Source organism: Somniosus microcephalus, chromosome 11 (assembly GCF_052327205.1).
Source record: "Somniosus microcephalus isolate GS21.2 chromosome 11, FLI_Smic_1.0, whole genome shotgun sequence".
Lineage (NCBI taxonomy): Eukaryota > Metazoa > Chordata > Chondrichthyes > Squaliformes > Somniosidae > Somniosus > Somniosus microcephalus.
Genome location: NC_140997.1, coordinates 128,434,475 through 128,461,858, shown reverse-complemented (window position 1 = coordinate 128,461,858; position 27,384 = coordinate 128,434,475). Strand labels below are relative to the sequence as shown.

Here is a 27,384-nt window from a genome sequence, read left to right as displayed (position 1 = left end):
AGTAAAACTTCTTTAAACACTTTACACACACCAAACACACTTACCTCTGAACTCTTGCACCTATCGCTCACCTGAACACCAGACATCTTGAACCCTCCAAGCCCTTCTGCCCGACGGTCCACCTCTCTAGCTTGGCGTGGTTTGGGGCCGTCGGGAATCCCACACTTCAGCAATAAAAATAGGGATTAGGCTAAAAACTGCCTGTTAACTCGGGGAGGCGGGTCCCAGCACAGGTCAGGTATCCTCCTCCTTTGAAACTGACATGGAGGCGGGTTGGGGGCGAGATGGGTTCGTGCCCCCCGATTTTGAGATTTTAACCCCCCACGTGCCTGCAATCCCGCCTCCGTGGCCCAATGAAAATCCTGCCCTAAGAGTAAGAGGATAACTAAAGAAAGGGTAGGGCCTATTAGAGATCATGAGGGTAATCTGTGTGTGGAGGCGGGAGATGTCGGTAGGGTTCTTAATGAATACTTTGCGTCTGTTTTTATAAAGGAGAGGGGCGAAGCAGACATTGCAACCAGGGAGGAGGAGTGTGAAATATTAGACCAAATAAACATAGTGAGAGAGGAAGTATTAATGGGTTTAGCAGCTTTAAAAGTGGATAAATCTCCAGGCCTAGATGAAATATATCCCAGGCTATTAAGCGAAGCAAAAGAGGAAATAGCAGTGGCCCTGACCATCATTTTCCAATCCTCTCTAGCTTCAGGTGTGGTGCCGGAAGACTGGAGGACTGCTAATGTGGTACCCCTGTTTAAAAAGAAAGAAACGGATAGACCGAGTAATTACAGGCCAGGCAGCCTAACCTCGGTGGTGGGAAAATTATTGGAAAGAATTCTGAAGGACAGGATAAATTTTCATTTAGAAAAACACGGATTAATCAAGGATAGTCAGCACGGATTTGTTAAGGGAAGGTCGTGTCTGACAAATTTGATTGAATTTTTTGAGGAGGTAACAAGGAGGGTAGATGAGGGTAGTGCGTTTGATGTAGTGTATATGGACTTTAGCAAGGCTTTTGATAAGGTTCCACATGGCAAACTGGTCACGAAGTTAAAAGCCCATGGGATCCAGGGCAAAGTGTCAAGTTGGATTCAAAACTGGCTCAGAGACAGGAAGCAGAGGGTAATGGTTGATGGGTGTTTTTGTGACTGGAAGGCTGTTTCCAGTGGGGTTCCGCAGGACTCAGTACTAGGTCCCTTGCTTTTTGTGGTATATATCAATGATCTAGACTTGAATATAGGGGGTATGATTAAGAAATTTGCCGATGATACTAAAATCGGCTGTGTGGTTGATACTGAAGACGGAAGCTGTAGACTGCAGGAAGATATCAATAAATTGGTCAGGTGGGCAGAACAGTGGCAAATGGAATTCAATCCCGAGAAGTGTGAGGTAATACAATTGGGGAGGGCTAACAAGGAAAGGGAATCTTCTTCTTCTTAAGTAGTCCCTCGGAACCGAGGATGACTTGCTTCCACATTAAAAATGAGTTCGCAAGTGACTGATAAGTCCAATGCGGGACCTACAGTCTCTGTCACAGGTGGGGCAGACGGTGGTTGAAGGGGCGGGTGGGTGGGGTGCTTGGGTTGACGTGCACTCCTTGCGCTGCCTGCGTTTGGCTTCTGCTTGCTCCCGGCAAAGAGACTCAAGGTGTTCGGCAACTTCCCGGATGATTCTCCTCCATTTTGTGCGGTCTTGGGCCAGGGATTCCCAGGTGTCGGTGGGGATGTTACACTTTTTCAAGGAGGCTTTGAGGGTGTCCTTGAAGCATTTCCTCTGCCCACCTGGGGCTCTCTTGCTGTGCCGGAGCTCTGAATAGAGCGCTTGTTTTGGGAGTCTCATATTGGGCATGCGGACGATGTGGCCCGTCCATCGGAGCTGATCGAGCGTGGTCAAAGCTTCGATGCTGCGGATGTTGGCCTGAGCAAGAACATGGACGTTGGTGCGCCTATCCTGCCAATACACATTAAGTGGTAAAACACTGAGTAGTTTAGAGGAACAAAGGGACCTTGGAGTGGATGTCCACAGATCCCTGAAGGTAGCAGGCCAAGTACATAAGATGGTTAAGAAGGCATACGGAATGCTTGCCTTTATTAGCTGAGGCATAGAATACAGGAGCAGGGGGAGTTATGCTTCAACTGTAGAAAATATTAGTTAGGCCTCAGCTAGAGTACTGCTTGCAGTTCTGGTCACCACATTACAGGAAGGATGTGATTGCACTAGAGAGGGTACAGAGGAGATTTACAAGGATGTTGCCGGGAGTAGAGAATCTTAGCTATGAGGAAAGACTGGACAGGCTGGGTTTGTTTTCCTTGGAACAGAGGAGGCTGAGGGGAGACCTTATTGAGGAGTATAAAATTATGAGGGGCATAGATAAAGTGGATAGAAAGGACCTATTTCCCTTAGCAGAAGGGTCAAAAACCAGGGGGCATGGATTTAAAGTAATTGGTGGAAGGTTTAGAGGTGATTTGAGGGGAAATGTCTTTACCCAGAGGGTTGTGGAGGTCTGGAACTCACTGCCTGAAAGGGTGGTGGAGGCAGGAACCCTAACCACATTTAAAATGTACTTGGATGTGCACTTGGGATGCTGTAACCTGCAGGGCTACAGACCAAGAGCTGGGAAGTGGGATTAGGCTGGATAGCTCTTTGTTGGCCGGTGCGGACACGATGGGCCGAAATGGCCTCCTTCCGTGCTGTAACTTTCTATGATTCTATGCAGGGATCAGTGCTGGGGCCTCAATTATTTACAATCTATATTAATGACTTGGATGAAGGGACCAAGTGTAATGTAGCCAAATTTGCTGATGATACAAAGATAGGTGGGAAAGCAAATAGTGTGGAGGACACAAAGAATCTCCAAAGGGATATAGATAGGCTACGTGAGTGGGCAAAAATCTGGCAGATGGAGTTTAATGTGGGAAAATGTAAGGTTATCCACTTTGGTAGGAAAAATGAAAAAGCAAATTATTATTTAAATGGGGAGAGATTACAAAATGCTAAGGTACAGAGGGATCTGGGGGTCTTTGTACATGAATCACAAACAGTTAGCATGCAGCTACAGCAAGTAATTAGGAAGGCAAATGAAATGTTGGCCTTTATTGCAAAGGGAATGGAGTATAAAAGTGGGGAAGTCTTGTTACAACTGTACAGGGCATTGGTGAGACCACACCTGGAGCACTGCGTACAGTTTTGGCCTCCTTATTTAAGGAAGGATATACTTGCATTGGAGGCAGTTCAGAGAAGGTTCATGAGGTTGATTCCTGAGATGGGGGGGGGGGGTTGGGGTCTGTGTGGGGGGGTTGAGGTCTGAGGGGGGGTTGGTGTCTTGAGGGGGTTGGGGTCTGTGGAGGGGTCTGTGGGGGGGTTGGGATCTGTGGGGGGGGAGTTGGGGTCTGTGGGGGGGTTGGGGTCTGTGTGGAGGGTTTGGGGCCTGTGGGGGTGGTTGGGGTCTGTGGGGGGTGGTTGGGGTCTGTGGGGGGTGGTTGGGGTCTGTGGGGGGGTTGGGGTCTGTGGGGGGGGGTTGGGGTCTGTGGGGGGGTTGGGGTCTGTGGGGGGGTTGGGATCTGTGGGGAGGTTTGGGGTCTGTGGGGGGGTTTGGGGTCTGTGGGGGGTTTGGGGTATTTATGGGAGGGGTTGGGGTCTGTGGGGGGGTTGGGATCTGTGGGGAGGTTTGGGGTCTGTGGGGGGGGGTTGGGATCTGTGGGGGGTTTGGGGTATGTATGGGGGGGTTGGGGTCTGTGGGGGCATGGTTGGGGTCTGTAGGGGGGTTGTTGGGGGTTGTGTTCTATGGGGAGGAATGTTGTTTGTGGAAATGCTGGGGATTGTAGGAATGCTGGGGTTTGTAGGAAAGTCGGGGTCTGTAGATGATGGTCCTGCAGACATGCCTCGATGCCCTTGCAGCATCAATGGGCTGTAGTGTAGGTAACTGTGGACTCTACAACGGTCCCCTTCACAGCAAAAGAAACTGATGCAGGGTGTTAAATGCAACTAAAAGTGCTGAAACTTTATTTTATTCATTCATCGGTTGTGGGCATCGCTGTGGATGAATCGAATTGGCTGCAGACTGGCTTCTGCTGGGCTCCGCCATCTTTGAGGATGGGGATATTTATGGAGCCTCCTCCTCCTGTTAGTTGTTTAATGGTCCACCACCATTCACGACTGGATGTGGCAGGACTGCATAGCTTTGATCTGACCTGTTGATTGTGGAATCGCTTAGCTCTGTCTATAGCACGCTGCTTCCACTCTTTAGCATGCATGTCATCCTGTGTTGTAGTTTCCCCAGGTTGGCACTGCATTTTTAGATACACCTGGTGCTGCTCCTGGCATGCTCTTCTACACTCCTCATTAAACCAGGGTTGGTCCACTGGCTTGATGGTAATGGTAAAATTAGGGATATGCCGGGCCATGAGTGTTGGATCCGTGGTTCAGTGGATGAATAATCACACGGATGCTGTACATTAACAAATAACAGGTCTTAACTGGAGGAGGGTAATCTCTAGACTGGGGTACAGAGGCATGCGCACAGCTTATATACCGGTGTGGTCACTGCCGGTACTACAGTATACAGGAGCTGTAAAAAGTAGTTCTGACTTAAAGGCACATACACTACAATTCCTCCCTTTTTAGATTAATAATACCCCCTTAATATTCAAATAACAATTACATTTTTACATGTACATTCAATAACAAAAGTCCATTTATAGATTCAGTCTTTGGGGTGGCTTCCTGACCCTTTCGGGATAGCGCCTTTCCAAAGGTTCTTGTTCTTGGTGCAGAGGCGATTCTGACCCCTTTTCATCGGGTAGTTCATCGGGTTCCACTGCTACTGGGTCTGAAGTAGATGCTACAAGTATGTTGGGTTCATCCCCAGGTACTCGAGACATGGGGTTGACGCATTCCTGTGATGCTAAGATCTGATCGACGTGGCGTCTCACAATGTTCTCCCCGACATCCACTGTGTACATTAATGGCCCCTGTCTTGTACATATCGTTCCGGGTTGCCACTTCTCTGTTCGATAGTCCCGGGCCAAGACTGGTTGCCCTACATTGAAGCTGCTTGTCGGCTTCTCGTTGATGTGCTGGAATTGTTTGTCCTCAACATTTCTTCGCACATTTGGTCTGAGTAAGTCCAGATGAAATCTCAACCTTCGGTTAAAGAACATCATGGCCAGGGTCTGGTTGGTAACTGCATGTGTCGCGTTTCGGTAGGCTAATAAGAAATTGTCCAGCTTATGCTGTAGTGGAATTTCCTCATCGCACATGGCCTTTATCGCCTTCTTAAAGGTTTGTATGAACCTCTCAGCCAATCCATTGGTGGCTGGATGATACAGGGCGGATGTGTAATGCTTTACCCCATTCCTTTCCATGAATTTTTGGAACTCGTCGGACACAAACTGTGGTCCATTATCAGAGCAGATCAGCTCTGGCAACCCGTTTCTGGCAAATATGGTCCGTAGGACTGCAATCGTTTTCTCTGTAGTGGTTGAAGACATCTTTATCACCTCAGGCCACTTTGAATGAGCATCCACTGCCATTAAGAACATTGAATCCATGAATGGACCAGCGAAATCAATGTGCACCCGTTGCCATGGAGAGGAGGGCCACTCCCATGGGTGTAGAGGGGCATGTGGTGGTGCATTTTGGACCTTCTGGCATCCTAAGCAGCTCTTCGTTAGGTCTTCGATTTGTTGATCGATTCCCGGCCACCACACATAAGCCCTAGCAAGGCTTTTCATTTTCACTCCCCCCAGATGACCTTCATGTAGCTCATTTAGCACTCTCTCCCTTAACTTGGGTGGAATCACCACTCTGGATCCACACATCACTGTCCCCTGGCATACTGACAGCTGTTCTCTTCTGGATGAGAATGCTGGCAACAGTGAGTCGCCATGTGTTGGCCATCCCCTCACCGTCAATTCATATACCCGTGACAGCGTCGGATCATTGCGGGTCTCCTTCTCTATATCTGCGTTTGTTACTGGCAATCGTTCAATTATCGACGAATAAAATATCTCGATAGGGTCCACTGCTGGTGCTTCCTCCACCGTAGGCAGTGGCAGGCGCGATAGCCCATCAGCGTTCCCATGCTGTTTCGTGCCTTTATATTCTATTTCATATTGATTCGCCCCTAGAAACAGGGACCATCTTTGTAACCGCTGTGCAGTCATTACTGGCACGCCCTTCTTAGGATTAAAGATGGAGACAAGTGGTTGGTGGTCAGTCAGCAAGGTGAACTTCTGCCCATGCAGATAGTGGTTGAATTTTTTTACTCCCCATACTAGGCTGAGGGCCTCCCTGTCAATCTGGGCGTAGTTGCGCTCGGCTGAGGTTAGTGACCGAGATGCAAAGGCTACTGGCCTCTCCAACCCGTCTGGGAATTTGTACGACAGCACCGCTCCAATGCCGTAGGGTGATGCATCACATGCCAAACGAATTGGTAGTGCTGGGTTGAAATGGGCCAACACCTCTGTTGATGTGATCAATTCTTTACACTTCTGGAAAGCTCATCTACGTTCATCATCCCACTTCCATGGTACCCCTGTTTGCAGTAGGGTGTTCAGCGGGTGTAATATCGTAGACAAATTTGGTAAGAACTTGTGGTAATAGTTTACCAGCCCGAGGAACAACCTCAGTTGTGACACATTTTCCGGTGCTGGAGCCTTGACTACTGCCTCAACCTTCTCAGGGGACTTATGTAACCCCTCTTCATCGATGACGTGGCCGCAATACGAGATCGGTTTCTGAAAAAACTCGCACTTGTGGCGATTAGCTCGTAGCCCATATTCCTTTAATCTGGCGAGCACCTTCTCCAAGTTAGCGAGGTGATCACCGTCATTTTTGCCCGTGACCAAGATGTCATCCAAATAACACTGGGTCCCTGGAATCCCTTGCAGGACCTGATCCATCGCCGTTTGTCAGATAGCCGGAGTCGAGGCTACTCCAAACACCAGCCGGTTGTATTGATAGAGACCTTTATGGGTGTTGATCATAAGGTAATGTTTCGAAGCTTCTTCTACCTCCATTTGCAAGTACACCTGGGCTAGATCAATTTTGGTGAAGCGTTTACCACCAGATAGCGAGGCGAAAATATCCTCAATTCGTGGAAGCGGATATTGCACCGTGTGAAGGACTGGGTTCACTGTCACCTTAAAATCCCCACAGATGCGGACCTTCTTTGGTTCCCCAGGTGTATTACTCAACGACCTCTTCATTACAGGGATGATGGGTGTAGCCCACTCGCTCCAGTTCACTTTGGACAGTACTCCTGAACATTCCAACCCTTCCAGCTCTGCTTCAACCGCTGGTCTGATCGCATAAGGCACTGGTCTGGCCTTCAGAAACTTTGGGCTTGCATTTTCCTCTATTTTAATTGTTGCTGTTATTCCTTTTAGTGTTCCTAGTCCCTCCTGGAACACTTCTTTTGCGTCAGTTAGCATTTTTGACAGTCGTCCAGGTGTGACGTCGTCATCCTTTTTGGCCTCAACCTTCAGTGCCTGTATGGAATGCCAATCTAATTGTATCTTTCGGATCCATTCACGTCCTAGCAGTGGTGGTCCTCCATTTGGCTATACATATATATCCATTTTAGGTATTTCCTGACCTTTATATGTCACTTTCACCCTTATTTTCCCTTTGGGGTAGACTTTTTGCCCCGTATATGTCTTCAAGGCAATCTCTGTAGCTTTCAAGGGTATGTGTGAAAATAGCCGCTTGTAGTCTCTTTGATTTATGACTGTTAGAGCTGACCCTGTGTCCAATTCCATTTTCACTTGGACTCCGTCTATCTTGAGTGTAACCCAGATAGTCTGGTGATCCTCCATTTCGGTTACATTATGTAGTTTCAGACAACCCAGCTCCTTGCTTCCGGAGTCTGTGTCACTTTTTTGTTCGTCTGAACCACTGTCCATCACCTGGTGTACCTTTTTGTACTTCTCCTGTGGAGATTTCTTACTGTGGGTTTTCTTCCCAGACCTGCAGACTCTTGCTATGTGTCCTGCTTTCCCACACTGTCTGCACACTTGGTCCTTGAACCAACAATCTTTCTGGTCATGTGTTGTTCTGCCGCAGCGATAGCACTTCCCTGTTCCATAGGTTATTTCGTTGGTGCCATATTCTTGCGGTCTCCGTTGTATCTCTGCAGCGCCCCTTGCGGCTGCTTCGTGTGATACTGCCACACTGAAAGCTTTGTCCAGCATAAGGTCCTTTTCTGATAGAAGCCGTTTCTGGGTTCCTTCACTTTGTAGCCCACACACAAACTTGTCCCTTAACGTGTCTGCTAGTCCCGCTCCAAACTGGCAGTGTTTCGATAGCTTGCGCAGTTCCGTTAGGTACTCAGCATTGCTTTCGTCTTTGTGTTGGTTCCTTTTATGGAACTTAAATCGTTCTGCTATCAGCAGCGGTGTGGGGTTTAAGTGTTCCTGTAGGATTTCTACTATGCTTTCAAAATTCTTGTTTACCGGCTTCTCTGGGGTTATTAAATTTCGCAGTAACCCATAAGTTTTTGCACCCATGGAATTTAACAGAACCAGTGCTTTATTAGCATCTGGCACTTCATTCGCCCTGCAGTACACCTCAATACGTTCCACATATGTCGCCCAATCTTCGACTTCATTGTCGAACGTAGAGATACTGCCACTCTTCGGCATCCTTGGTTGTGCGTTAACTATCACTAATGGCGCCTCCCGCGCTTCCCCTTCTTCTCCGCTGGCACAAAATGGCGTCTCCCGCGCTTTCCTTTCTTCCCGCGCTCGCCCGTCTTCTCCGCTGCGGCTTCGCAAAATGGCGTCTCCCACGCTCTTCCTTCTTCTCCATGGCTCAATGGCGCCTCCCGCGCTCTCCCTGCTTCTCCGCGGCTCAATAGCGTCTCCCGCGCTCTCCCTGCTTCTCCGCGGCTCAATGGCATCGCCCCTTGCTTCGCCCAACGGACCCTGATCAGCGCGTGATCCCTGGCTGTGCTCTCCGCGTTCTTCTCTTGATATTTGTCGACGCCGCTCAGTCTAGAACCCGACTGTTTCTTACCCTCTCTCTCCGGTTTGCAGTATTTTTCCTCGGCGCCGCTCGGTGATCAACCCCCGGCTGTGCCCTGCTCTCTTCACCCTCTTTCTTACCCCATCGACGCTGCTCGGCTCTCTCTCTCTGCCGTCGGTCGGCTCCAGCCGCCGCTGCTCGGGAAGGGTCTGCTCTGGATCTGTCGTTGGTCTCTTACTGCTCGTTGTGGCTGGGGAACCAAGCCCGGCTCTCCACAGCCTCCCCAGCGAAGTTGGATCTCTGCCTGACTGCTGGGCGGTTGCTCGCGGTCGACGCCCGTGTTCCTGGACTCGACTATTTTTTTTTTTTATGTTGCAGGTAGATTCGAATCGACACTCGTCGCCACTGTTGGATCCGTGGTTCAGTGGATAAATAATCACACGGATGCTGTACATTAACAAATAATAGGTCTTTACTGGAGGAGGGTAATCTCTAGACTGGGGTACAGAGGCATGCGCACAGCTTATATACCGGTGTGGTCACTGCTGGTACTACAGTATACAGGAGCTGTAAAAAGTAGTTCTGACTTAAAGGCACATACACTACAATGAGGTTACAGATTGTGGTGGAATACAATTCTGCTGTTGCTGATGGCCCACGGCGTCTCATGGATGCCCAGTTTTGAGCTGCTAGATCTGTTCTGAATCTATCCCATTTAACACGGTGGTAGTGCCACACAACACGATGAAGGGTGTCCTCAGTGTGAAGACAGGATTTTGTCTCCACAATGACTGTGTGGTGGTCACTGCTTCCAATACTGTCATGGACAGATGCATCTGCGACGGGTAGATTGGTGAGAACGAGGTCAAGTGGGTATTTCCCTCATGTTGGTTCTCTCACCAGCTGTCACAGGCCCAGTCTGGCAGCTATGTCCTTCAGGACTCGGCCAGCTCGGTCAGTATTGGTGCTACCGAGCCACTCTTGGTGATGGACATTGAAGTCTCCCAATCAGAGTACATTTTGTGCCCTTGCTATCCTCAGTGCTTCTTCCAAGTGGTGTTCAACATGGAGGAGCGCTGGTTCATCAGCTGAGGGAGGGTGGTAATCAGCAGGAGGTTTCCTTGCCCATGCTTGACCTGAAGCCCTGAGGCTTCATGGGGTCCAGAATCAATGTTGAGGACTCCCAGGGCTGCTCCTTCCCGACTGTATACCACTGTGCTGCCACCACAGGCAGGACAGACCCAGGAATGGTGATGGAGGAGTTTGGGGCATTAGCTGAAAAGTATGATTCTGTGAGTATGACTATGTCAGACTGTTGCTTGAATAGTCTGTGGGACAGCTCTCCCAATTTTGGCACAAGTCACCAGATGTTAGTGAGGAGGACTTTGCAGGGTTGACTGGGCTGGGTGTGCCTTTGTCGTGACTGGTGCCGAGGTCGATGCCAGCTGGTCCATCTGTTTTTTTAGTATACTTCTTTGCAGCGGTTTGTTACAACTGAGTGGCTTGTTGGGCCATTTCAGAATCAGTTAAGAGTCAACTACATTGCTGTGGGTCTGGAGTCACATATAGGCCAGACCAGGTAAGGACTGCAGATTTCCTTCACTAAGGGACATTAGTGAACCAGATGGGTGAATCCGATAGTTTCATGGTTATCATTACTGATACTAGCTTTTTATTCCAAATTTATTTAATTAACTGAATTTAAATTCCCCAGCTGTCATGGTGGGATTTGAACTCACGTCTCTGGATCATTCGTCTCTGGGTTACTAGCCCAGTGACATTAACACTATGCTACTGTATCACATTCCAAGCAAATGATTAGAATTGAGGAAATGCAACTATTGGGAAAGATTGAGCAGTTTGGTGCTCTTTTTTTCCTGGAAAACAGAATACTAAGAGGAGACCTAATAGAGGTCTTAAAAATTGTTTGTTAGGGTGGATGTGAAGAAACTGTTTCCCTTGTGGGTGAGTCCAGAACAGGGAGGTATAAATATAAGATAGTAACTAATAAATCAAACTAAGAATTTAGGTGGAATTTTACAAAGAGAGTGGTGAGAATGTGGAACTTGCTGGCACAGGGAGTGATCGATGCAGATGGCATTGACTCATTTAAGGGGAGTCTTGATGCATTCATGAGGGAGAAGGGAATCGAGGGATACGGGAACAGGGTGGGAAGAGGTAATGAGAGTGGGAGGAGGCTCGTGTGGAGTATAAACACCGGCATAGACCAGTTGGGCCAAATGGCCTGTTATACGCCATCTACATACGCTAAATAAATAATAACTATGTCAAATATTAAATGTTATGGATAATATAAACTTTGAATATTATTTCAAGATAAGGCAATATAGTAGGAACAGTCGAGCTAAATTTAAATGGGTAAATAGTGAATTTAAAACAGATATTAGAAAGAACTTTGCAGCCTTCCAGACTCAACACTGAGTTCAACAATTTCAGATCATAACCACTGCTCCCAGTTATCCAGACAGTGGGTTCTGGTAATGATTCTGCTGTTGCCATTTACTCCTCCTCTAGACTTTTGTTTCTTTATTTGCACCATCATCCCTTTTGTCATTTAATCACCCCTGCCTCCACCTGATCACAGACCTTCCCTTTTGTTCTTTCCTCCCCTCCCCACTTTCCCTGCCTCTGTACTTGCTTAAAACCTGTTAGTCTCTAACATCTTCCAGTTCTGACGAAAGGTCATCGATCTGAAATGTTAACTCTGTTTCTCTCTCCACAGATGCTGCCTGACCTGCTGAGTATTTCCAGCATTTTCTGTTTTTATTTCAGATTTCCAGCATCCGCAGCATTTTGCTTTAGTGGAAGAACTAGATTTCTGTTTTAAGGAGCAGACTTTTGGTGTCTGGTTTACATTTTAGGAATTTCTGGACAGCACACTGGGCAACCAAACAGTCAGGCGGCTGGAACCGCTAGTCCAGGGGTTTGCCCGACGGTGAGGTGTACTAATGCTCTTCTTTTGATTGTCTCCAGGTGGCCAACCTGCTCCGTCTATTCCAGATCCCCCAGATCAGCTACGCCTCCACCAGCGCCAAGCTGAGCGACAAGTCGCGCTACGATTACTTCGCACGGACTGTACCTCCGGATTTCTACCAGGCGAAAGCGATGTCTGACATCCTGCGCTTCTTCAACTGGACCTACATTTCCACCGTGGCATCTGAGGGTGACTATGGCGAGACGGGCATCGAGGCCTTCGAGCAGGAGGCTCGTTTCAGGAACATCTGCATCGCCACCTCAGAGAAAGTGGGCCGCTCCATGAACCAGAAGACATACACCGGGGTCATCAAAGCACTGATGCAGAAGCCCAACGCTAAAGTGGTGGTCCTGTTCACAAAGAGCGAGGATGCTCGTGAGCTGCTGGCCGCAGCCCGCCGGCTTAATGTGTCCTTCATGTGGGTGGCCAGCGATGGCTGGGGCGCGCTGGAGAATGTGGTCAAAGGCAACGAGCAGGCAGCCAATGGGGCCATAACTATCGAGCTGGCAGCCTACCCCATCAAGGAGTTTGCAACCTATTTCGTCAACCTCAACCCTTACAACAACAGCAGGAATTCCTGGTTTAGGGAGTTCTGGGAACAGAAGTTCCATTGCAGCTTCAGGACACTGGACTGCGGGAGGAACTCCCTCAAAAAAGTGAAGTTCGAGCAGGAGTCAAAGATCATGTTTGTGTTGAATGCGGTGTATGCCATGGCTCATGCCCTTCACAATATGCAACGGGTGCTCTGTCCCAACACCACCAAGATCTGTGAGAACATGAGGCCCATGAATGGGAAGAAGTTTTACAAGGATTACATCATAAAAGTTCACTTTGATGGTAAATGAGTCCTGCCTTGTTACTTCACTTCAATAAAGAAAAAGAAAGACTTTGCATTTATATAGCACCTTTCATGACCTCAGGACATCTCAAAGCACTTTACAGCCAATGAAGTACTTTTGAAGTGTAGTCACTGTTGTAATGTAGGAAACGCAGCAGCCAATTTGTGCACAGCAAGCTCCCACAAACAGCAATGAGATAAATGACGAGATTGTCTGTTTTAGTGACGTTGATTGAGGGATAAATATTGACCAGGACACCAGGGAGAACGCCCCTGCTCTTCTTCGAAATAGTGCCCTGGGATCTTTCACGCCTCAGTTTAACGTCTCATCCAAAAGATGGCACATCTGACAGTGCAGCAGTCCCTCAGTACTACACTGGAGTGCTATTCCTGTTTCACTGAACGTGTATAGGCCATATCTTTCCTATTGGCTCATTTCTTATCCTTTCTTAACAGCATCCATGGGCCCTAGCATGAATGTTAAATATGAGGCTAGATTTATCTGGGCAGTGGAATGGGGCAGGTTCACACTGGCACAGAAAGGCTGAGCGAGGGTTGTGAGTGGGATAGAAAATCAAGCAAGAGTGGGATGGACGTGATAACAGTGAATTCCAGTTGAATTGAGGTTAGCAGTGCCCCTGGGTGGCTCACTTGGTAGGTTCACTGCCCAATGTGGAACTGAGCCATGCGGACCACAAGAGAAGACCCAGATTTGACCCCAGCTGAGTAGGCTGATGTCAGTGGTGGCACCATTTGGGGCATGATCATTTGCCTCAGTACCCCAGGACTAGGGAGGGGACAAATCAGGCAGTGCTTGGCCTCCTGATCATTATCCCATAACACCTGCTGGAGAGTGTGCTGTATTTATAGTTGAATAGTCTACCAACACTCTCTGTCTAGACTCACTCATGAAGAATGACCATTTGGGTGAGGTTCTGCTGGGTGGAAAATAGCACAGGACACCTTCAAGTTTGGAAAGATTAGGGGAGGAGGTCAATCAAGTAGTGCTCAGATGATGCTAAATTTGGGTTTAAAAGTCTGCCAGTTGTAGAAATGACTAAAGAAATTAATTCTGGGGAAAATTAATTCACAGAGTAGATGGTGTGATGAACTTTGATTTCAACATAGTAAGGATCCCATCACCTCAGGTCTGATCTCATGCTTGTCTTAATCTGAACTTGTTATCTCACTGAGTTAATTTATTTGAGAGACCCTGTCGATCCTGTTCTCTTCTCTTTTCCCCCCAGCTCCTTTTAGACCTCACGCTACATATAGCGAAATCCGATTTGATACGTATGGAGATGGAATCGGCCGGTACAATATCTTCAACTTTCAGTCTAAAGGTGGGAGGTATGCCTATCAGAAGGTTGGTTACTGGGGAGAAGATCTCACATTGAACACCAGCTTGATTCCCTGGGCCAAGTCATCCATCCCAACATCTCAGTGCAGTGACCCCTGTGCCAAGAACGAAGCTAAGAGCATGCAGCCTGGAGATGTCTGCTGCTGGCTCTGCATTGCCTGCCATCCTTATGAGTTTCTCTACGATGAATTCACTTGTGTGGACTGCGGGCCTGGAAGGTGGCCCACTGAGGATCTCAGCACCTGCTATGACCTTCCTGAAGAGTATATCAAATGGGAGGATGCTTGGGCCATTGGGCCCATCACCATCTCCTGCCTGGGTTTCATCTCTACCCTCTGCGTGTTTGGGATCTTTGTTAAAAACAATAACACCCCAGTGGTGAGGGCTTCGGGGCGAGAGCTGTGTTACATCCTTCTCATTGGAGTCCTGATGTGCTACAGCATGACCTTAATCTTCATCGCAAAACCCTCGACTGCGGTCTGCACTTTGCGGCGCTTGGGATTGGGGTCCTCCTTTGCAGTTTGTTACTCAGCACTGCTCACCAAGACGAACCGCATCGCCAGAATCTTCAACGGTGTAAAAGATGGGACGCAGAGGCCACGATGGATCAGCCCAACTTCCCAGGTGGTGATCTGCTTGGCACTGATCTCTTGCCAATTGATTGTCGTCACCGTGTGGCTTGTGGTGGAGATGCCCGGCACCAGGAAGGAGACGACACCTGAGAAACGGGACATTGTCACTCTCAAGTGCAACACCAAGGAGTCCAGCATGCTCACCTCGCTGACGTACACCGTGGTTCTCATTGTACTCTGCACTGTGTATGCCTTCAAAACCAGGAAATGTCCTGAGAATTTCAACGAGGCCAAGTTTATTGGGTTCACCATGTACACCACATGCATCATCTGGCTGGCCTTCCTGCCAATCTTCTATGTCACTTCCAGCGACTACAGGGTAAGGAACACACCAAGACCCTTATTCTACCAGTGGGGAACCAAACCTAAACTGGCCCCGACCTCTAATTACTGAGCTCTTGAATTACTTGTCAGCTGCCTCAAGTTTTGGAGACAGTTCTCATTTTTACCCCATTGTCCTGAATCCCAATCTCAGTCCACTTCTGCTGCAATTTTCTACGAAATATTTAATCTTTTACAAATCCTCATGGTCCCCAAGGTATAACTCTGTGGCTCACCTGCGCTCCCGCACTTTACTGCAGCGCCAATCATTTCCCCCTGCCCTCGTGTTCCTCTGGTTTTCTCTATCCTGTCCCCTGCGTGTGAGTCAACCTGATCCACCATCGACCCACTGATTATTTTTTTTAAATTTGTGTGCTCGTCGAGATGAGGCATGTTAGCGCTGGGGAATGGAACTCTTCCCTTTTCAGGCACCCAGAGTGAGCATCAAGCACTCTTACATCAGGCACGACACAGCCAGAGTTAGAGCAAAGCACCCTCCACTCCACCCTCCAATGCACCTCAGCCCTAACCTCGAAAGGATTACATAGGATTTACAGCACAGAAACAGGGCATTTGGCCCAACTGCTCCATGCCAGAGTTTGTGCTCCTTACGAGCCTCCTCCCAATCTACTTCATCTCACCCTATTAGCATACCCTTCTGTTCCTTTCACCCTCATGAACTTATCTAAAATGCATCTAAGAGCACCCATGCTACGCTGGTGTGACATTTTTTATTTTTCCACACCAGCCATCTTGTGGTCTCTCTGAGTGCGATTGCCAGTAGTGCGGAGGTAGAGGTGGTTTTGTGCTGTAGGCTAAGAACTGAATTGAGACTGCCCGAAATCACCTCCCATCGGACCCTTACATCAGCTGACAGGAGAATTTCTCTGTCCCATTGGGGAAAAGCTAATGTTTAACCCACTTCTCTGGACAGGGACCCCAGCCACTGGTTTAATTCTGCTACAACTCACTTACACTCCCCTGGTAGTGATTCTGGTGAGGTTTTACCCCCTCCGTGCTTGTTTGTGATTCTACTTCCATTGCCTCCTCCTCACATTCTGAATCACCTGGTCTCCCCTATCATTGGACTTGACAATGCCGTGGCTGGTTTTTTCCCCACCCACCACGTCTAATTTTGAGTTTTTAATGGCTCTCCCCAGTTATGGCTTACCGAGTCTTGTCTGCCCTCTTCTCCAGTTGTGAATCGGCCTGATCTCCTTGACCACTCTTCCAATCATTTATGACCCTGTGACCTCCTCTACCCTCTCTTCATGTATGACCCTGTGACCTCCTCCACCCACTCCCCGTGTATGACCCTGTGACCTCCTCTACCCACTCCCCATGTATGACCCTGTGACCTCCTCTACCCACTCCCCATGTATGACCCTGTGACCTCCTCTACCCACTCCCCGTGTATGACCCTGTGACCTCCTCTACCCACTCCCCGTGTATGATCCTGTGACCTCCTCCACCCACTCCCCATGTATGACCCTGTGACCTCCTCCACCCACTCCCCATGTATGACCCTGTGACCTCCTCCACCCACTCCCCGTGTATGACCCTGTGACCTCCTCCACCCACTCCCCATGTATGACCCTGTGACCTCCTCCACCCACTCACTGAGTATGACCCTGTGACCTCCTCTACCCACTCCCCATGTATCATTACACCTGATCACCTTTTTGCTTCCCTTCCCATCTCCCTATCATGACTTTCCCTCTGCTCTCCTCCAGTTGTGGCCGTTCCTGGTCATGCTCACCATATCTCACACATAGCCAAGAACTAAAAGACATTGGCAAGTGTGCAAACTTTGAATACCACAAGCACCTTTAAGAGAGGCATGCAGGGAAGATGTGTTTCTTTATGCTGGAACAGTAATCCTCACAGTGTTGATAATCAAACACCAATCTCCTTAGTGACTGATAATATTGTGGTCACATTGAGTCAGATTCAACCCTGCAGAAAACACTGCCAATTAATATCATGTTGGATTTTTATAATTATAAATAATGATTTTTCTTTGCTCTTATGTGTGATTATTTAATAATACATGCTGGCAGATGAACTATTCATTTTGGATGTAATAGATAAGTGCAGTCAGCAGTTGTGTTGCATTACGTGTCGCTGAGTCACTCACTGGGTCTGCGATTTCACATTAAAAGGAGAGAAAGAACTTGCTTTTATCTATTTTTGTTAATTTATTCTCGGAGCAGGGCGTCGTTGGCAAGGCTGGCATTTATTGCCCATGCCTAGCTGCCCTGAGATGGTGGCGCTTCCTTCTGGCTTGCTGGGCCACTTCCGAGGGGCAGTTGACAGTCAATCACACCGGTGTGTGACTGGAGTCACATATCGCCTTTCACGTCCTCAGGACATGCCACAGTGCCCCACAGCCAATGAATTGCTTTAGAAGTGCAGTCACTGTTGTTTTGCAGGTAAAAACACCATCCAATTTTGCACACAGCAAGATCCCACAAACAGCAAATGAAATAAATAACCAGTTAAGCCTGTTGTGAGGGTGTTGGTTGGGAGATAAATGTTGAGAACTCCCTGTTTTGCTTTGGGAACGTGACAGGGCATCTTGTCCATCTACCTGAACAGGCAGACAGGCCTTAGTTGAACATTTAATCTGCCGTGGGGCAGAAACACCTGAAAAATGTTCATGGCTTTTACCGAGCAGCAGCGTTTTGAAGGTGGTCCTTGTTTTGATCTGACACTCTCTTCCTCTCTATCCTCACAGGTCCAGACAACCACCATGTGTATCTCCGTCAGTCTCAGTGGCTCTGTCGTGTTGGGCTGTCTGTTTGCCCCCAAGATCCACATCATCCTCTTCCAGCCCCAGAAAAACGTGGTCACTCACCGGGTGGCTACCAGCCGTTTCAGTGTGACCGGGTCAGTGGCCGTCCACTCGCATGGTGAGTATCTCCCTCCACAGGGCTTGGCCGAGGGTGGGGGGAGGATCAACATGGCCACAGTTCCTCTGTGGGTCACTCCTTCTAAACGTAGCTAATGAATGTTTTATATTTTCATAGATAACCTAAAGTGCTCACATTGCGAGAGTTTTCACTTTGCACCTGTAACTTTCTCCCTTCCTCTCCTCACGCTACTAACTGGGGTCTGATTCCTTGGGGTGTCAGTCTCAGCCCCTCCCCCCCACCAAGTGACCACAATTCACACCTAAGCCTAAAAGGTGGGCAATTTAAACACGCAGGGCGGGGGCGGGTGGGGGGCATTGTAAATAGGTCAGATCCTCTCCTCATGAGCCTGGGGTGGGACACCGAGGGCAATTGTGGCTCCCTATCACCACCCGTGTCTAATGTGTACACAGGAACAGGTCCTGCTGTGAGAACTCCTGCACCCTGACAGCTGGGCCCCTTTAAATGCTGCAGCGCGGAGTTAAACTTGTCATTTCTCTTTCCAGTTTCCGCTGCGCACTACGTGCCGACTGTATGTAATGGGCGAGAGATAGTGGACTCCACAACATCGTCACTATGAGGACTGGATGGAGGCTCCCCTCCCCTCCCCCCCCCTCCCCACCACTCCCCTCCCCCTCCCCTCACCCCCCTCTTCCCCCCCTCCCCTCACCCCCCTCACTCCCTCCCCTCCCCCTCCCCCTCCCCTCACCCCCCCTCCCCACCACTCCCCTCCCCCTCCCCTCACCCCCTCTTCCCCCTCCCCTCCCCTCACCCCCTCTTCCCCCCCTCCCCTCACCCCCTCACTCCCTCCCCTCCCCCTCCCCTCACCCCCCCTCCCCCTCCCCTCACCCCCTCCCCTCACCCCATCACCCGCTCCCCTCCCCTCACCCCCCTCCCCACCACTCCCCTCCCCCTCCCCTCACCCCCCTCTTCACCCCTCCCCTCCCCCTCCCCTCACCCCCCTTTCCCCCCTCCCCTCACCCTCCCCTCCCCCTCCCTTCACCCTCCTCCCCACCACTCCCCCCTCCCCTCACCCCTCCCCACCACAACCCCCCTCCCCTCACCCTCCCACCATTCCTCCCTTCCCCACCCCTCACTCCTCTCCCTCCCCTTCCCCCTCACCCCCACCACTCACCCCCTCACCCCTCCCCACCACAACCCCCATCCCCTCACCCTCCCCACCATTTCCCCTTCCCCACCCCTCACCCCTCCCCACCACAAACCCCCTCCCCTCACCCTCCCACCATTCCTCCCTTCCCCACCCCTCACTCCTCCCCCTCCCCTTCCCCCTCACCCCCACCTCTCACCCCCTCCCCACTAGTCCCCCTTCCCCACCATTTCCCCCTCCCCACCCCTCATCTCCACCACTCCCCCCTCCCCCCTCCCCACCACGCCCCCCCACCCCTTCCCCACCCCTCCCCCGACTCCTCCAGAGACGTGTACAATGTAAAAGTCTTTAAGTGACTGTTTTTTCTGTTAAATGTATAAAATGTTTTTAATAAGTAGACTTCTTGTGAAATAGTATGTGCTGCTGTAATTAATGTAAATAAAGTGTTTTTTTTAATGAATATTGTAACCTATTCACTGGTGACTGCTTCTAGGTTAGTGCCAGGTCAGTGGAATCATTAGGATAAACTAATATCAAGTAGATCCCAACAGTCTGAAATTCTGGCAGCTAATGGGTTCTGAGTGATTCCCTGATGTCAAAATCTGTATGTTACTTTAAAAAGAAATCCACTTCTTTCTCTCCCCTGAGGGTGCTGACCACAGCCTCTGGCTTTCTCTCCCCTGAGGGTGCTGACCACAGCCTCTGGCTTTCTCTCCCCTGAGGGTGCTGACCACAGCCTCTGGCTTTCTCTCCCCTGAGGGTGCTGACCACAGCCTCTGGCTTACGCTGACTGAATTTGCCAGATTTTCCCAATCCTTACCCGCTAGCTTCCCGGTACTTACTGGCAGCAGTCGGCAAGGACTCGGAACGTCTACCCATGATGAGTCCCATTCCGTTTTTATTACATAGAATTGTAGGATTTACAGGTGTTCAAAATTATGAAGGGTTTTGATAGATTAGACAGGAAGAAACTGTTTCCATTGGCAGGAGGGTCGGTAACCACAGAAGAGAGATTTAAGATATTTGGCAAAAGAGCTGAGGGAGGAGGGGGAGGAACAGGGGTGTGAGGTGAGGAGAAAATATTTTACGCAGCGAGTTGTTGTGATCTGGAATGCGCTGCCTGAAAGAGTGGTGGAAGGAAATTCAATAGTAACTTTCAAAAGGGAATTGGATAAATACTGTACTTGAAAAGGAAAAATTTGCTGGGCTGTGGGGAACGAGCAGGGGAGTGGGATTAATTGGAGAGCTGGCACAGGCACGATGGGCTGGATGGCCTCCTGTGCAGTAAGACTCTATGATTTTATGGGTATTTGTTTTAACCAGTATATTGGAGATCGTTCTAATTCTCTATGTAAATCACCATCCAGAGGCCTTGGCAGCTCCTGTTTATTGCCACCAACCCTCTAGTACCTGCCCAAGGAGCCATTGTTGATAAGTACACCAAGGCAGTGAGTGGTGTTGGGGTATAAAACCCAGCCGAGCATCACAGCTGAGCCCAAGCCTGTCCTCATCTGACATAAACATGTTCACTGTGCAACAGGAATGACTGGGTAGCGATCGGTACGGGAGCCTTGGCTGCTGTTTCCCCTCCCTAGCCTAGGCCAAATCAAATATCCCTAACTGCTCCTCTTTCCCCGGCTGATATGAGCTGAATCAGTATACAATGGGGATCAAACCATAGACTAGAATCATAGGATCATACAGCACAGTAGGGGGCCATTCGGCCCATCGTGTCTGTGTTGGCTTTCAAAGAGCTGTCCAATTATTCCCACTCCCCTGCTCTTTCCCCATAGCCCTGCAATTCATTCCTTTTCAAGTATATTTCCAATTTCCTTTTGAATGTTACTCTTGAATCTGCTTCCACCACCCTTTCAGGCAGTGAATTCCAGATCATAACAACTCGCTGCGTAAAAAAAATCCTCATTTCCCCGCTGGCTTTTTTGTCAATTATGTTAAATCTGTGTCCTCTGGTTACCGACCCTCCAGCCAGTGGAAACCGTTCCTCCCTATCTGCTCTATCAAAACCCCTCATAACTTTGAACTCCTCTATTCAATCACCCCTTAACCTTCTCTGCTCTAAGGACAACAATCTGGGAACTTCCCAGATTCTCCAGCTCCATTCCACACGAGCCATTGAATTTACCAGATGAGGTATTGGGGCCACTTACCTTTCAAATGTTCCCACCTCAACTTTTCGATTGCTCTTCCTGAAGACCATAAGGGTCCTATGTCCCTAAACCTTCACACAAACTGACAAGCTCACTCAAGAGAGGCCACAAGGACGGCCTGAAAGGGTGGTGAAAGCAGATTCAATAGTAACTTTGAAGAGTGAATTGGAAATATACTTGAAAAGAAAACATTTGCAGGGCTATGGGGACAGCGCAGGGGAGCGGGACTCATTGGATCGCTCTTTTAAAGAGCCGGCACAGGCAGGATGGGCTGAATGGTCTCCTTCTGTGCTCTGAGTCTATGATGTCATGAGTTGAACAGGTACTAACAGTAAATATAAGGATCAAACCATGATATCATCAGAAGGCAGTGAGGACAGCACGACAGCTTTGACAATAAGACTGAGGTACAGGTGCTGGTGTCAAATCTTTTCAGTTTCTTCTGTTCAGGGTAGTTGGCACAGAATCTGTGAAGAACATGTTTCTGTCTTGTACCATTGGTCTTAATGGAAGAACATGGGTCCAGAGAAATCTGAGCATTACTGGGATCGTGCTGGCAGTTCAATTGTTTCCTATTAACACACCAGGGAATGCCAATTATTTAAAAAGTAATAGTGTAATGTCAGAATTGTATGTATAGGTTATCATGTTATTTGTTTGCATTAAACCACTGTTCTAGATGGTTCATTTGACACAGACAGCATAAAACTTAGTGAATCCAGCATAAGCCAATCCAAACCTGGGAGAAATTCTGAATGATTAAGAGTAGAAGAAGACAGGAAGGAGTGCAGGTAGAGCAAAGAATCCACATTGGCTGTAGAGACCAGAGTGGACAGGGAGACCTAGGGTGTCAGGGACACAATGGACATCAGAGTGGACAGGGAGACCGAGGGTGTCAGGGACACAATGGACATCAGAGTGGACAGGGAGAACTAGGGTGTCAGGGACACAATGGACATCAGAGTGGACACGGAGACCGAGGGTGTCAGGGACACAATGGACACCAGCGTGGATAGGGAGACCTAGGGTGTCAGGGACACAATGGACATCAGAGTGGACAGGGAGACCGAGGGTGTCAGGGACACAATGGACATCAGAGTGGACACGGAGACCTAGGGTGTCAGGGACACAATGGACATCAGAGTGGACAGGGAGACCGAGTGTGTCAGGGACACAATGGACATCGGAGTGGAAAGGGAGACCGAGTGTGTCAGGGACACAATGGACATCAGAGTGGACAGGGAGACCTAGGGTGTCAGGGACACAATGGACATCAGAGTGGACACGGAGACCGAGGGTGTCAGGGACACAATGGACATCAGAGTGGACACGGAGACCTAGGGTGTCAGGGACACAATGGACATCAGAGTGGACAGGGAGACCCAGGGTGTCAGGGACACAATGGACATCAGAGTGGACAGGGAGAACTAGGGTGTCAGGGACACAATGGACATCAGAGTGGACAGGGAGACCGAGGGTGTCAGGGACACAATGGACACCAGAGTGGACAGGGAGACCTAGGGTGTCAGGGACACAATGGACACCAGAGTGGACAGGGAGACCGAGGGTGTCAGGGACACAATGGACATCAGAGTGGACAGGGAGACCGAGGGTGTCAGGGACACAATGGACATCAGAGTGGACAGGGAGACCGAGGGTGTCAGGGTCACAATGGACATCAGAGTGGACAGGGAGACCTAGGGTGTCAGGGACACAATGGACATCAGAGTGGACAGGGAGACCGAGGGTGTCAGGGACACAATGGACATCAGAGTGGACAGGAAGACCGAGGGTGTCAGGGACACAATGGACATCAGAGTGGACAGGGAGACCTAGGGTGTCAGGGACACAATGGACATCAGAGTGGACACGGAGACCGAGGGTGTCAGGGACACAATGGACTTCAGAGTGGACAGTGAGACCGAGGGTGTCAGGGAAGCAATGGACAGCAGAGTGGACACGGAGACCGAGGGTGTCAGGGAAACAATGGACATCAGAATGGACACGGAGACCTAGGGTGTCAGGGACACAATGGACATCAGAGTGGACAGGGAGACCTAGGGTGTCAGGGACACAATGGACATCAGAGTGGACAGGGAGACCTAGTGTGTCAGGGACACAATGGACATCAGAGTGGACAGGGAGACCGAGGGTGTCAGGGACACAATGGACATCAGATTGGACACGGAGACCGAGGGTGTCAGGGACACAATGGACATCAGAGTGGACAGGGAGACCGAGGGTGTCAGGGACACAATGGACATCAGAGTGGACAGGGAGACCGAGGGTGTCAGGGACACAATGGACATCAGAGTGGACAGGGAGACCCAGGGTGACAGGGACACAATGGACATCAGAGTGGACAGGGAGACCGAGGGTGTCAGGGACACAATGGACATCAGAGTGGACAGGGAGACCGAGGGTTTAAGGGACACAATGGACATCAGAGTGGACAGGGACACCGAGGGTGTCAGGGACACAATGGACATCAGAGTGGACACGGAGACCGAGGGTGTCAGGGACACAATGGACATCAGAGTGGACAGGGAGACCGAGGGTGTCAGGGACACAATGGACATCAGAGTGGACAGGGAGACCTAGGGTGTCAGGGACACAATGGACATCAGAGTGGACAGGGAGACCCAGGGTGACAGGGACACAATGGACATCAGAGTGGACAGGGAGACCGAGGGTGTCAGGGACACAATGGACATCAGAGTGGACAGGGAGACCGAGGGTTTAAGGGACACAATGGACATCAGAGTGGACAGGGACACCGAGGGTGTCAGGGACACAATGGACATCAGAGTGGACACGGAGACCGAGGGTGTCAGGGACACAATGGACATCAGAGTGGACAGGGAGACCGAGGGTGTCAGGGACACAATGGACATCAGAGTGGACAGGGAGACCGAGGGTGTCAGGGACACAATGGACATCAGAGTGGACAGGGAGACCGAGGGTGTCAGGGACATAATTGACATCAGATTGGACAGGGAGACCTAGGGTGTCAGGGACACAATGGACATCAGAGTGGACAGGGAGACCGAGGGTGTCAGGGACACAATGGACATCAGAGTGGACAGGGAGACCTAGGGTATCAGGGACACAATGGACATCAGAGTGGACACGGAGACCTAGGGTATCAGGGACACAATGGACATCAGTTGGACAGGGAGACCGAGGGTGTCAGGGACACAATGGACATCAGAGTGGACACGGAGACCGAGGGTGTCAGGGACACAATGGACATCAGAGTGGACACGGAGACCTAGGGTATCAGGGACACAATGGACATCAGATTGGACAGGGAGACCGAGGGTATCAGGGACACAATGGACATCAGATTGGACAGGGAGACCGAGGGTATCAGGGAAACAATGGACATCAGAGTGGACACGGAGACCGAGGGTGTCAGGGACACAATGGACATCAGAGTGGACAGGGAGACCGAGGGTGTCAGGGACACAATGGACATCAGAGTGGACAGGGAGACCTAGGGTGTCAGGGACACAATGGACATCAGAGTGGACAGGGAGACCGAGGGTGTCAGGGACACAATGGACATCAGAGTGGACAGGGAGACCTAGGGTGTCAGGGACACAATGGACATCAGAGTGGACACGGAGACCGAGGGTGTCAGGGACACAATGGACATCAGAGTGGACACGGAGACCGAGGGTGTCAGGGACACAATGGACACCAGAGTGGACAGGGAGACCTAGTGTGTCAGGGTCACAATGGACATCAGAGTGGACACGGAGACCGAGGGTGTCAGGGACACAATGGACATCAGAGTGGACAGGGAGACCGAGGGTGTCAGGGACACAATGGACATCAGAGTGGACAGGGAGACCTAGTGTGTCAGGGACACAATGGACATCAGAGTGGACAGGGAGACCTAGTGTGTCAGGGACACAATGGACATCAGAGTGGACAGGGAGACCTAGGGTGTCACGGACACAATGGACATCAGAGTGGACAGGGAGACCTCGGGTGTCAGGGTCACAATGGACATCAGAGTGGACACGGAGACCGAGGGTGTCAGGGACACAATGGACATCAGAGTGGACACGGAGACCGAGGGTGTCAGGGACACAATGGACATCAGAGTGGACAGGGAGACCTAGTGTGTCAGGGACACAATGGACATCAGAGTGGACAGGGAGACCTAGGGTGTCACGGACACAATGGACATCAGAGTGGACAGGGAGACCTCGGGTGTCAGGGACACAATGGACATCAGAGTGGACAGGGAGACCGAGGGTGTCAGGGACACAATGGACATCAGAGTGGACACGGATACCGAGGGTGTCAGGGTCACAATGGACATCAGAGTGGATACGGAGATCGAGGGTGTCAGGGACACAATGGACATCAGAGTGGACAGGGAGACCGAGGGTGTCAGGGACACAATGGACACCAGAGTGGACAGGGAGACCTAGGGTGTCAGGGTCACAATGGACATCAGAGTGGACAGGGAGACCGAGGGTGTCAGGGACACAATGGACATCAGAGCGGACACGGAGACCGAGGGCGTCAGGGACACAATGGACATCAGAGTGGACAGGGAGACCGAGGGTGTCAGGGACACAATGGACATCAGAGTGGACAGGGAGACCGAGGGTGTCAGGGACACAATGGACATCAGAGTGGACAGGGAGACCGAGGGTGTCAGGGACACAATGGACATCAGAGTGGACAGGGAGACCTAGGGTGTCAGGGACACAATGGACATCAGAGTGGACACGGAGACCTAGGGTGTCAGGGACACAATGGACATCAGAGTGGACTTGGAGACCGAGGGTGTCAGGGACACAATGGACATCAGAGTGGACAGGGAGACCCAGGGTGTCAGGGATACAATGGACATCAGAGTGGACAGGGAGACCTAGGGTATCAGGGACACAATGGACATCAGAGTGGACAGGGAGACCGAGGGTGTCAGGGAGACAATCGGCACCAGAGTGGACAGGGAGACCAAGGGTGTCAGGGACACAATGGACATCAGAGTGGACAGCGAGACCGAGGGTGTCAGGGACACAATGGACATCAGAGTGGACAGGGAGACCGAGGGTGTCAGGGATACAATGGACATCAGAGTGGACACGGAGACCTCGGGTGTCAGGGACACAATGGACTTCAGAGTTGACAGGGAGACCGAGGGTGTCAGGGACACAATGGACATCAGAGTGGACACGGAGACCAAGGGTGTCAGAGACACAATGGACATCAGAGTGGACACGGAGACCGAGGGTGTCAGGGACACAATGGACATCAGAGTGGACAGGGAGACCGAGGGTGTCAGGGACACAATGGACATCAGAGTGGACAGGGAGACCTAGGGTGTCAGGGACACAATGGACATCAGAGTGGACACGGAGACCTAGGGTGTCAGGGACACAATGGACATCAGAGTGGACACGGAGACCTAGGGTGTAAGGGACACAATGGACATCAGAGTGGACAGGGAGATCTAGGGTGTCAGGGACACAATGGACATCAGAGTGGACAGGGAGACCTAGGGTGTAAGGGACACAATGGACATCAGAGTGGACAGTGAGACCGAGGGTGTCAGGGACACAATGGACATCAGAGTGGACACGGGGACCAAGGGTGTCAGGGACACAATGGACATCAGAGTGGACACGGAGACCAAGGGTGTCAGGGACACAATGGACATCAGAGTGGACATGGAGACCGAGGGTGTCAGGGACACAATGGACATCAGAGTGGACAGGGAGACCGAGGGTGTCAGGGACACAATGGACATCAGAGTGGACAGGGAGACCGAGGGTGTCAGGGACACAATGGACATCAGAGTGGAAAGAGAGACCTTGGGTGTCAGGGACACAATGGACATCAGAGTGGACACGGAGACCTAGGGTGTCAGGGACACAATGGACATCAGAGTGGACAGGGAGACCGAGGGTGTCAGGGACACAATGGACATCAGATTGGACACGGAGACCTAGGGTGTCAGGGACACAATGGACATCAGAGTGGACAGGGAGACCGAGGGTGTCAGGGACACAATGGACATCAGAGTGGACAGGGAGACCGAGGGTGTCAGGGACACAATGGACATC

At 50.4% G+C, this 27,384-nt stretch overlaps 1 protein-coding gene across 2 annotated transcripts in view; it reads left to right on the top strand.

The window, feature by feature from the left end:
• grm2a (glutamate receptor, metabotropic 2a) overlaps positions 1-18,599 on the top strand; it is a 40,588-nt gene extending 21,989 nt beyond the window's left edge. Inside the window, exons 2-5 of one of the 2 annotated variants that reach the window (XM_086001247.1) lie at positions 11,956-12,793; positions 14,042-15,105; positions 17,845-18,000; positions 18,501-18,599. In XM_086001247.1, the coding sequence (XP_085857373.1) occupies positions 11,956-12,793; positions 14,042-15,105; positions 17,845-18,000; positions 18,501-18,599 (2,157 nt within the window). Of the gene's footprint in view, positions 1-11,955; positions 12,794-14,041; positions 15,106-17,844; positions 18,020-18,500 lie in introns of both variants that reach the window. The other variant, XM_086001248.1, reaches the window with a different exon arrangement.
• Positions 18,600-27,384: the final 8,785 nt, after the last annotated feature.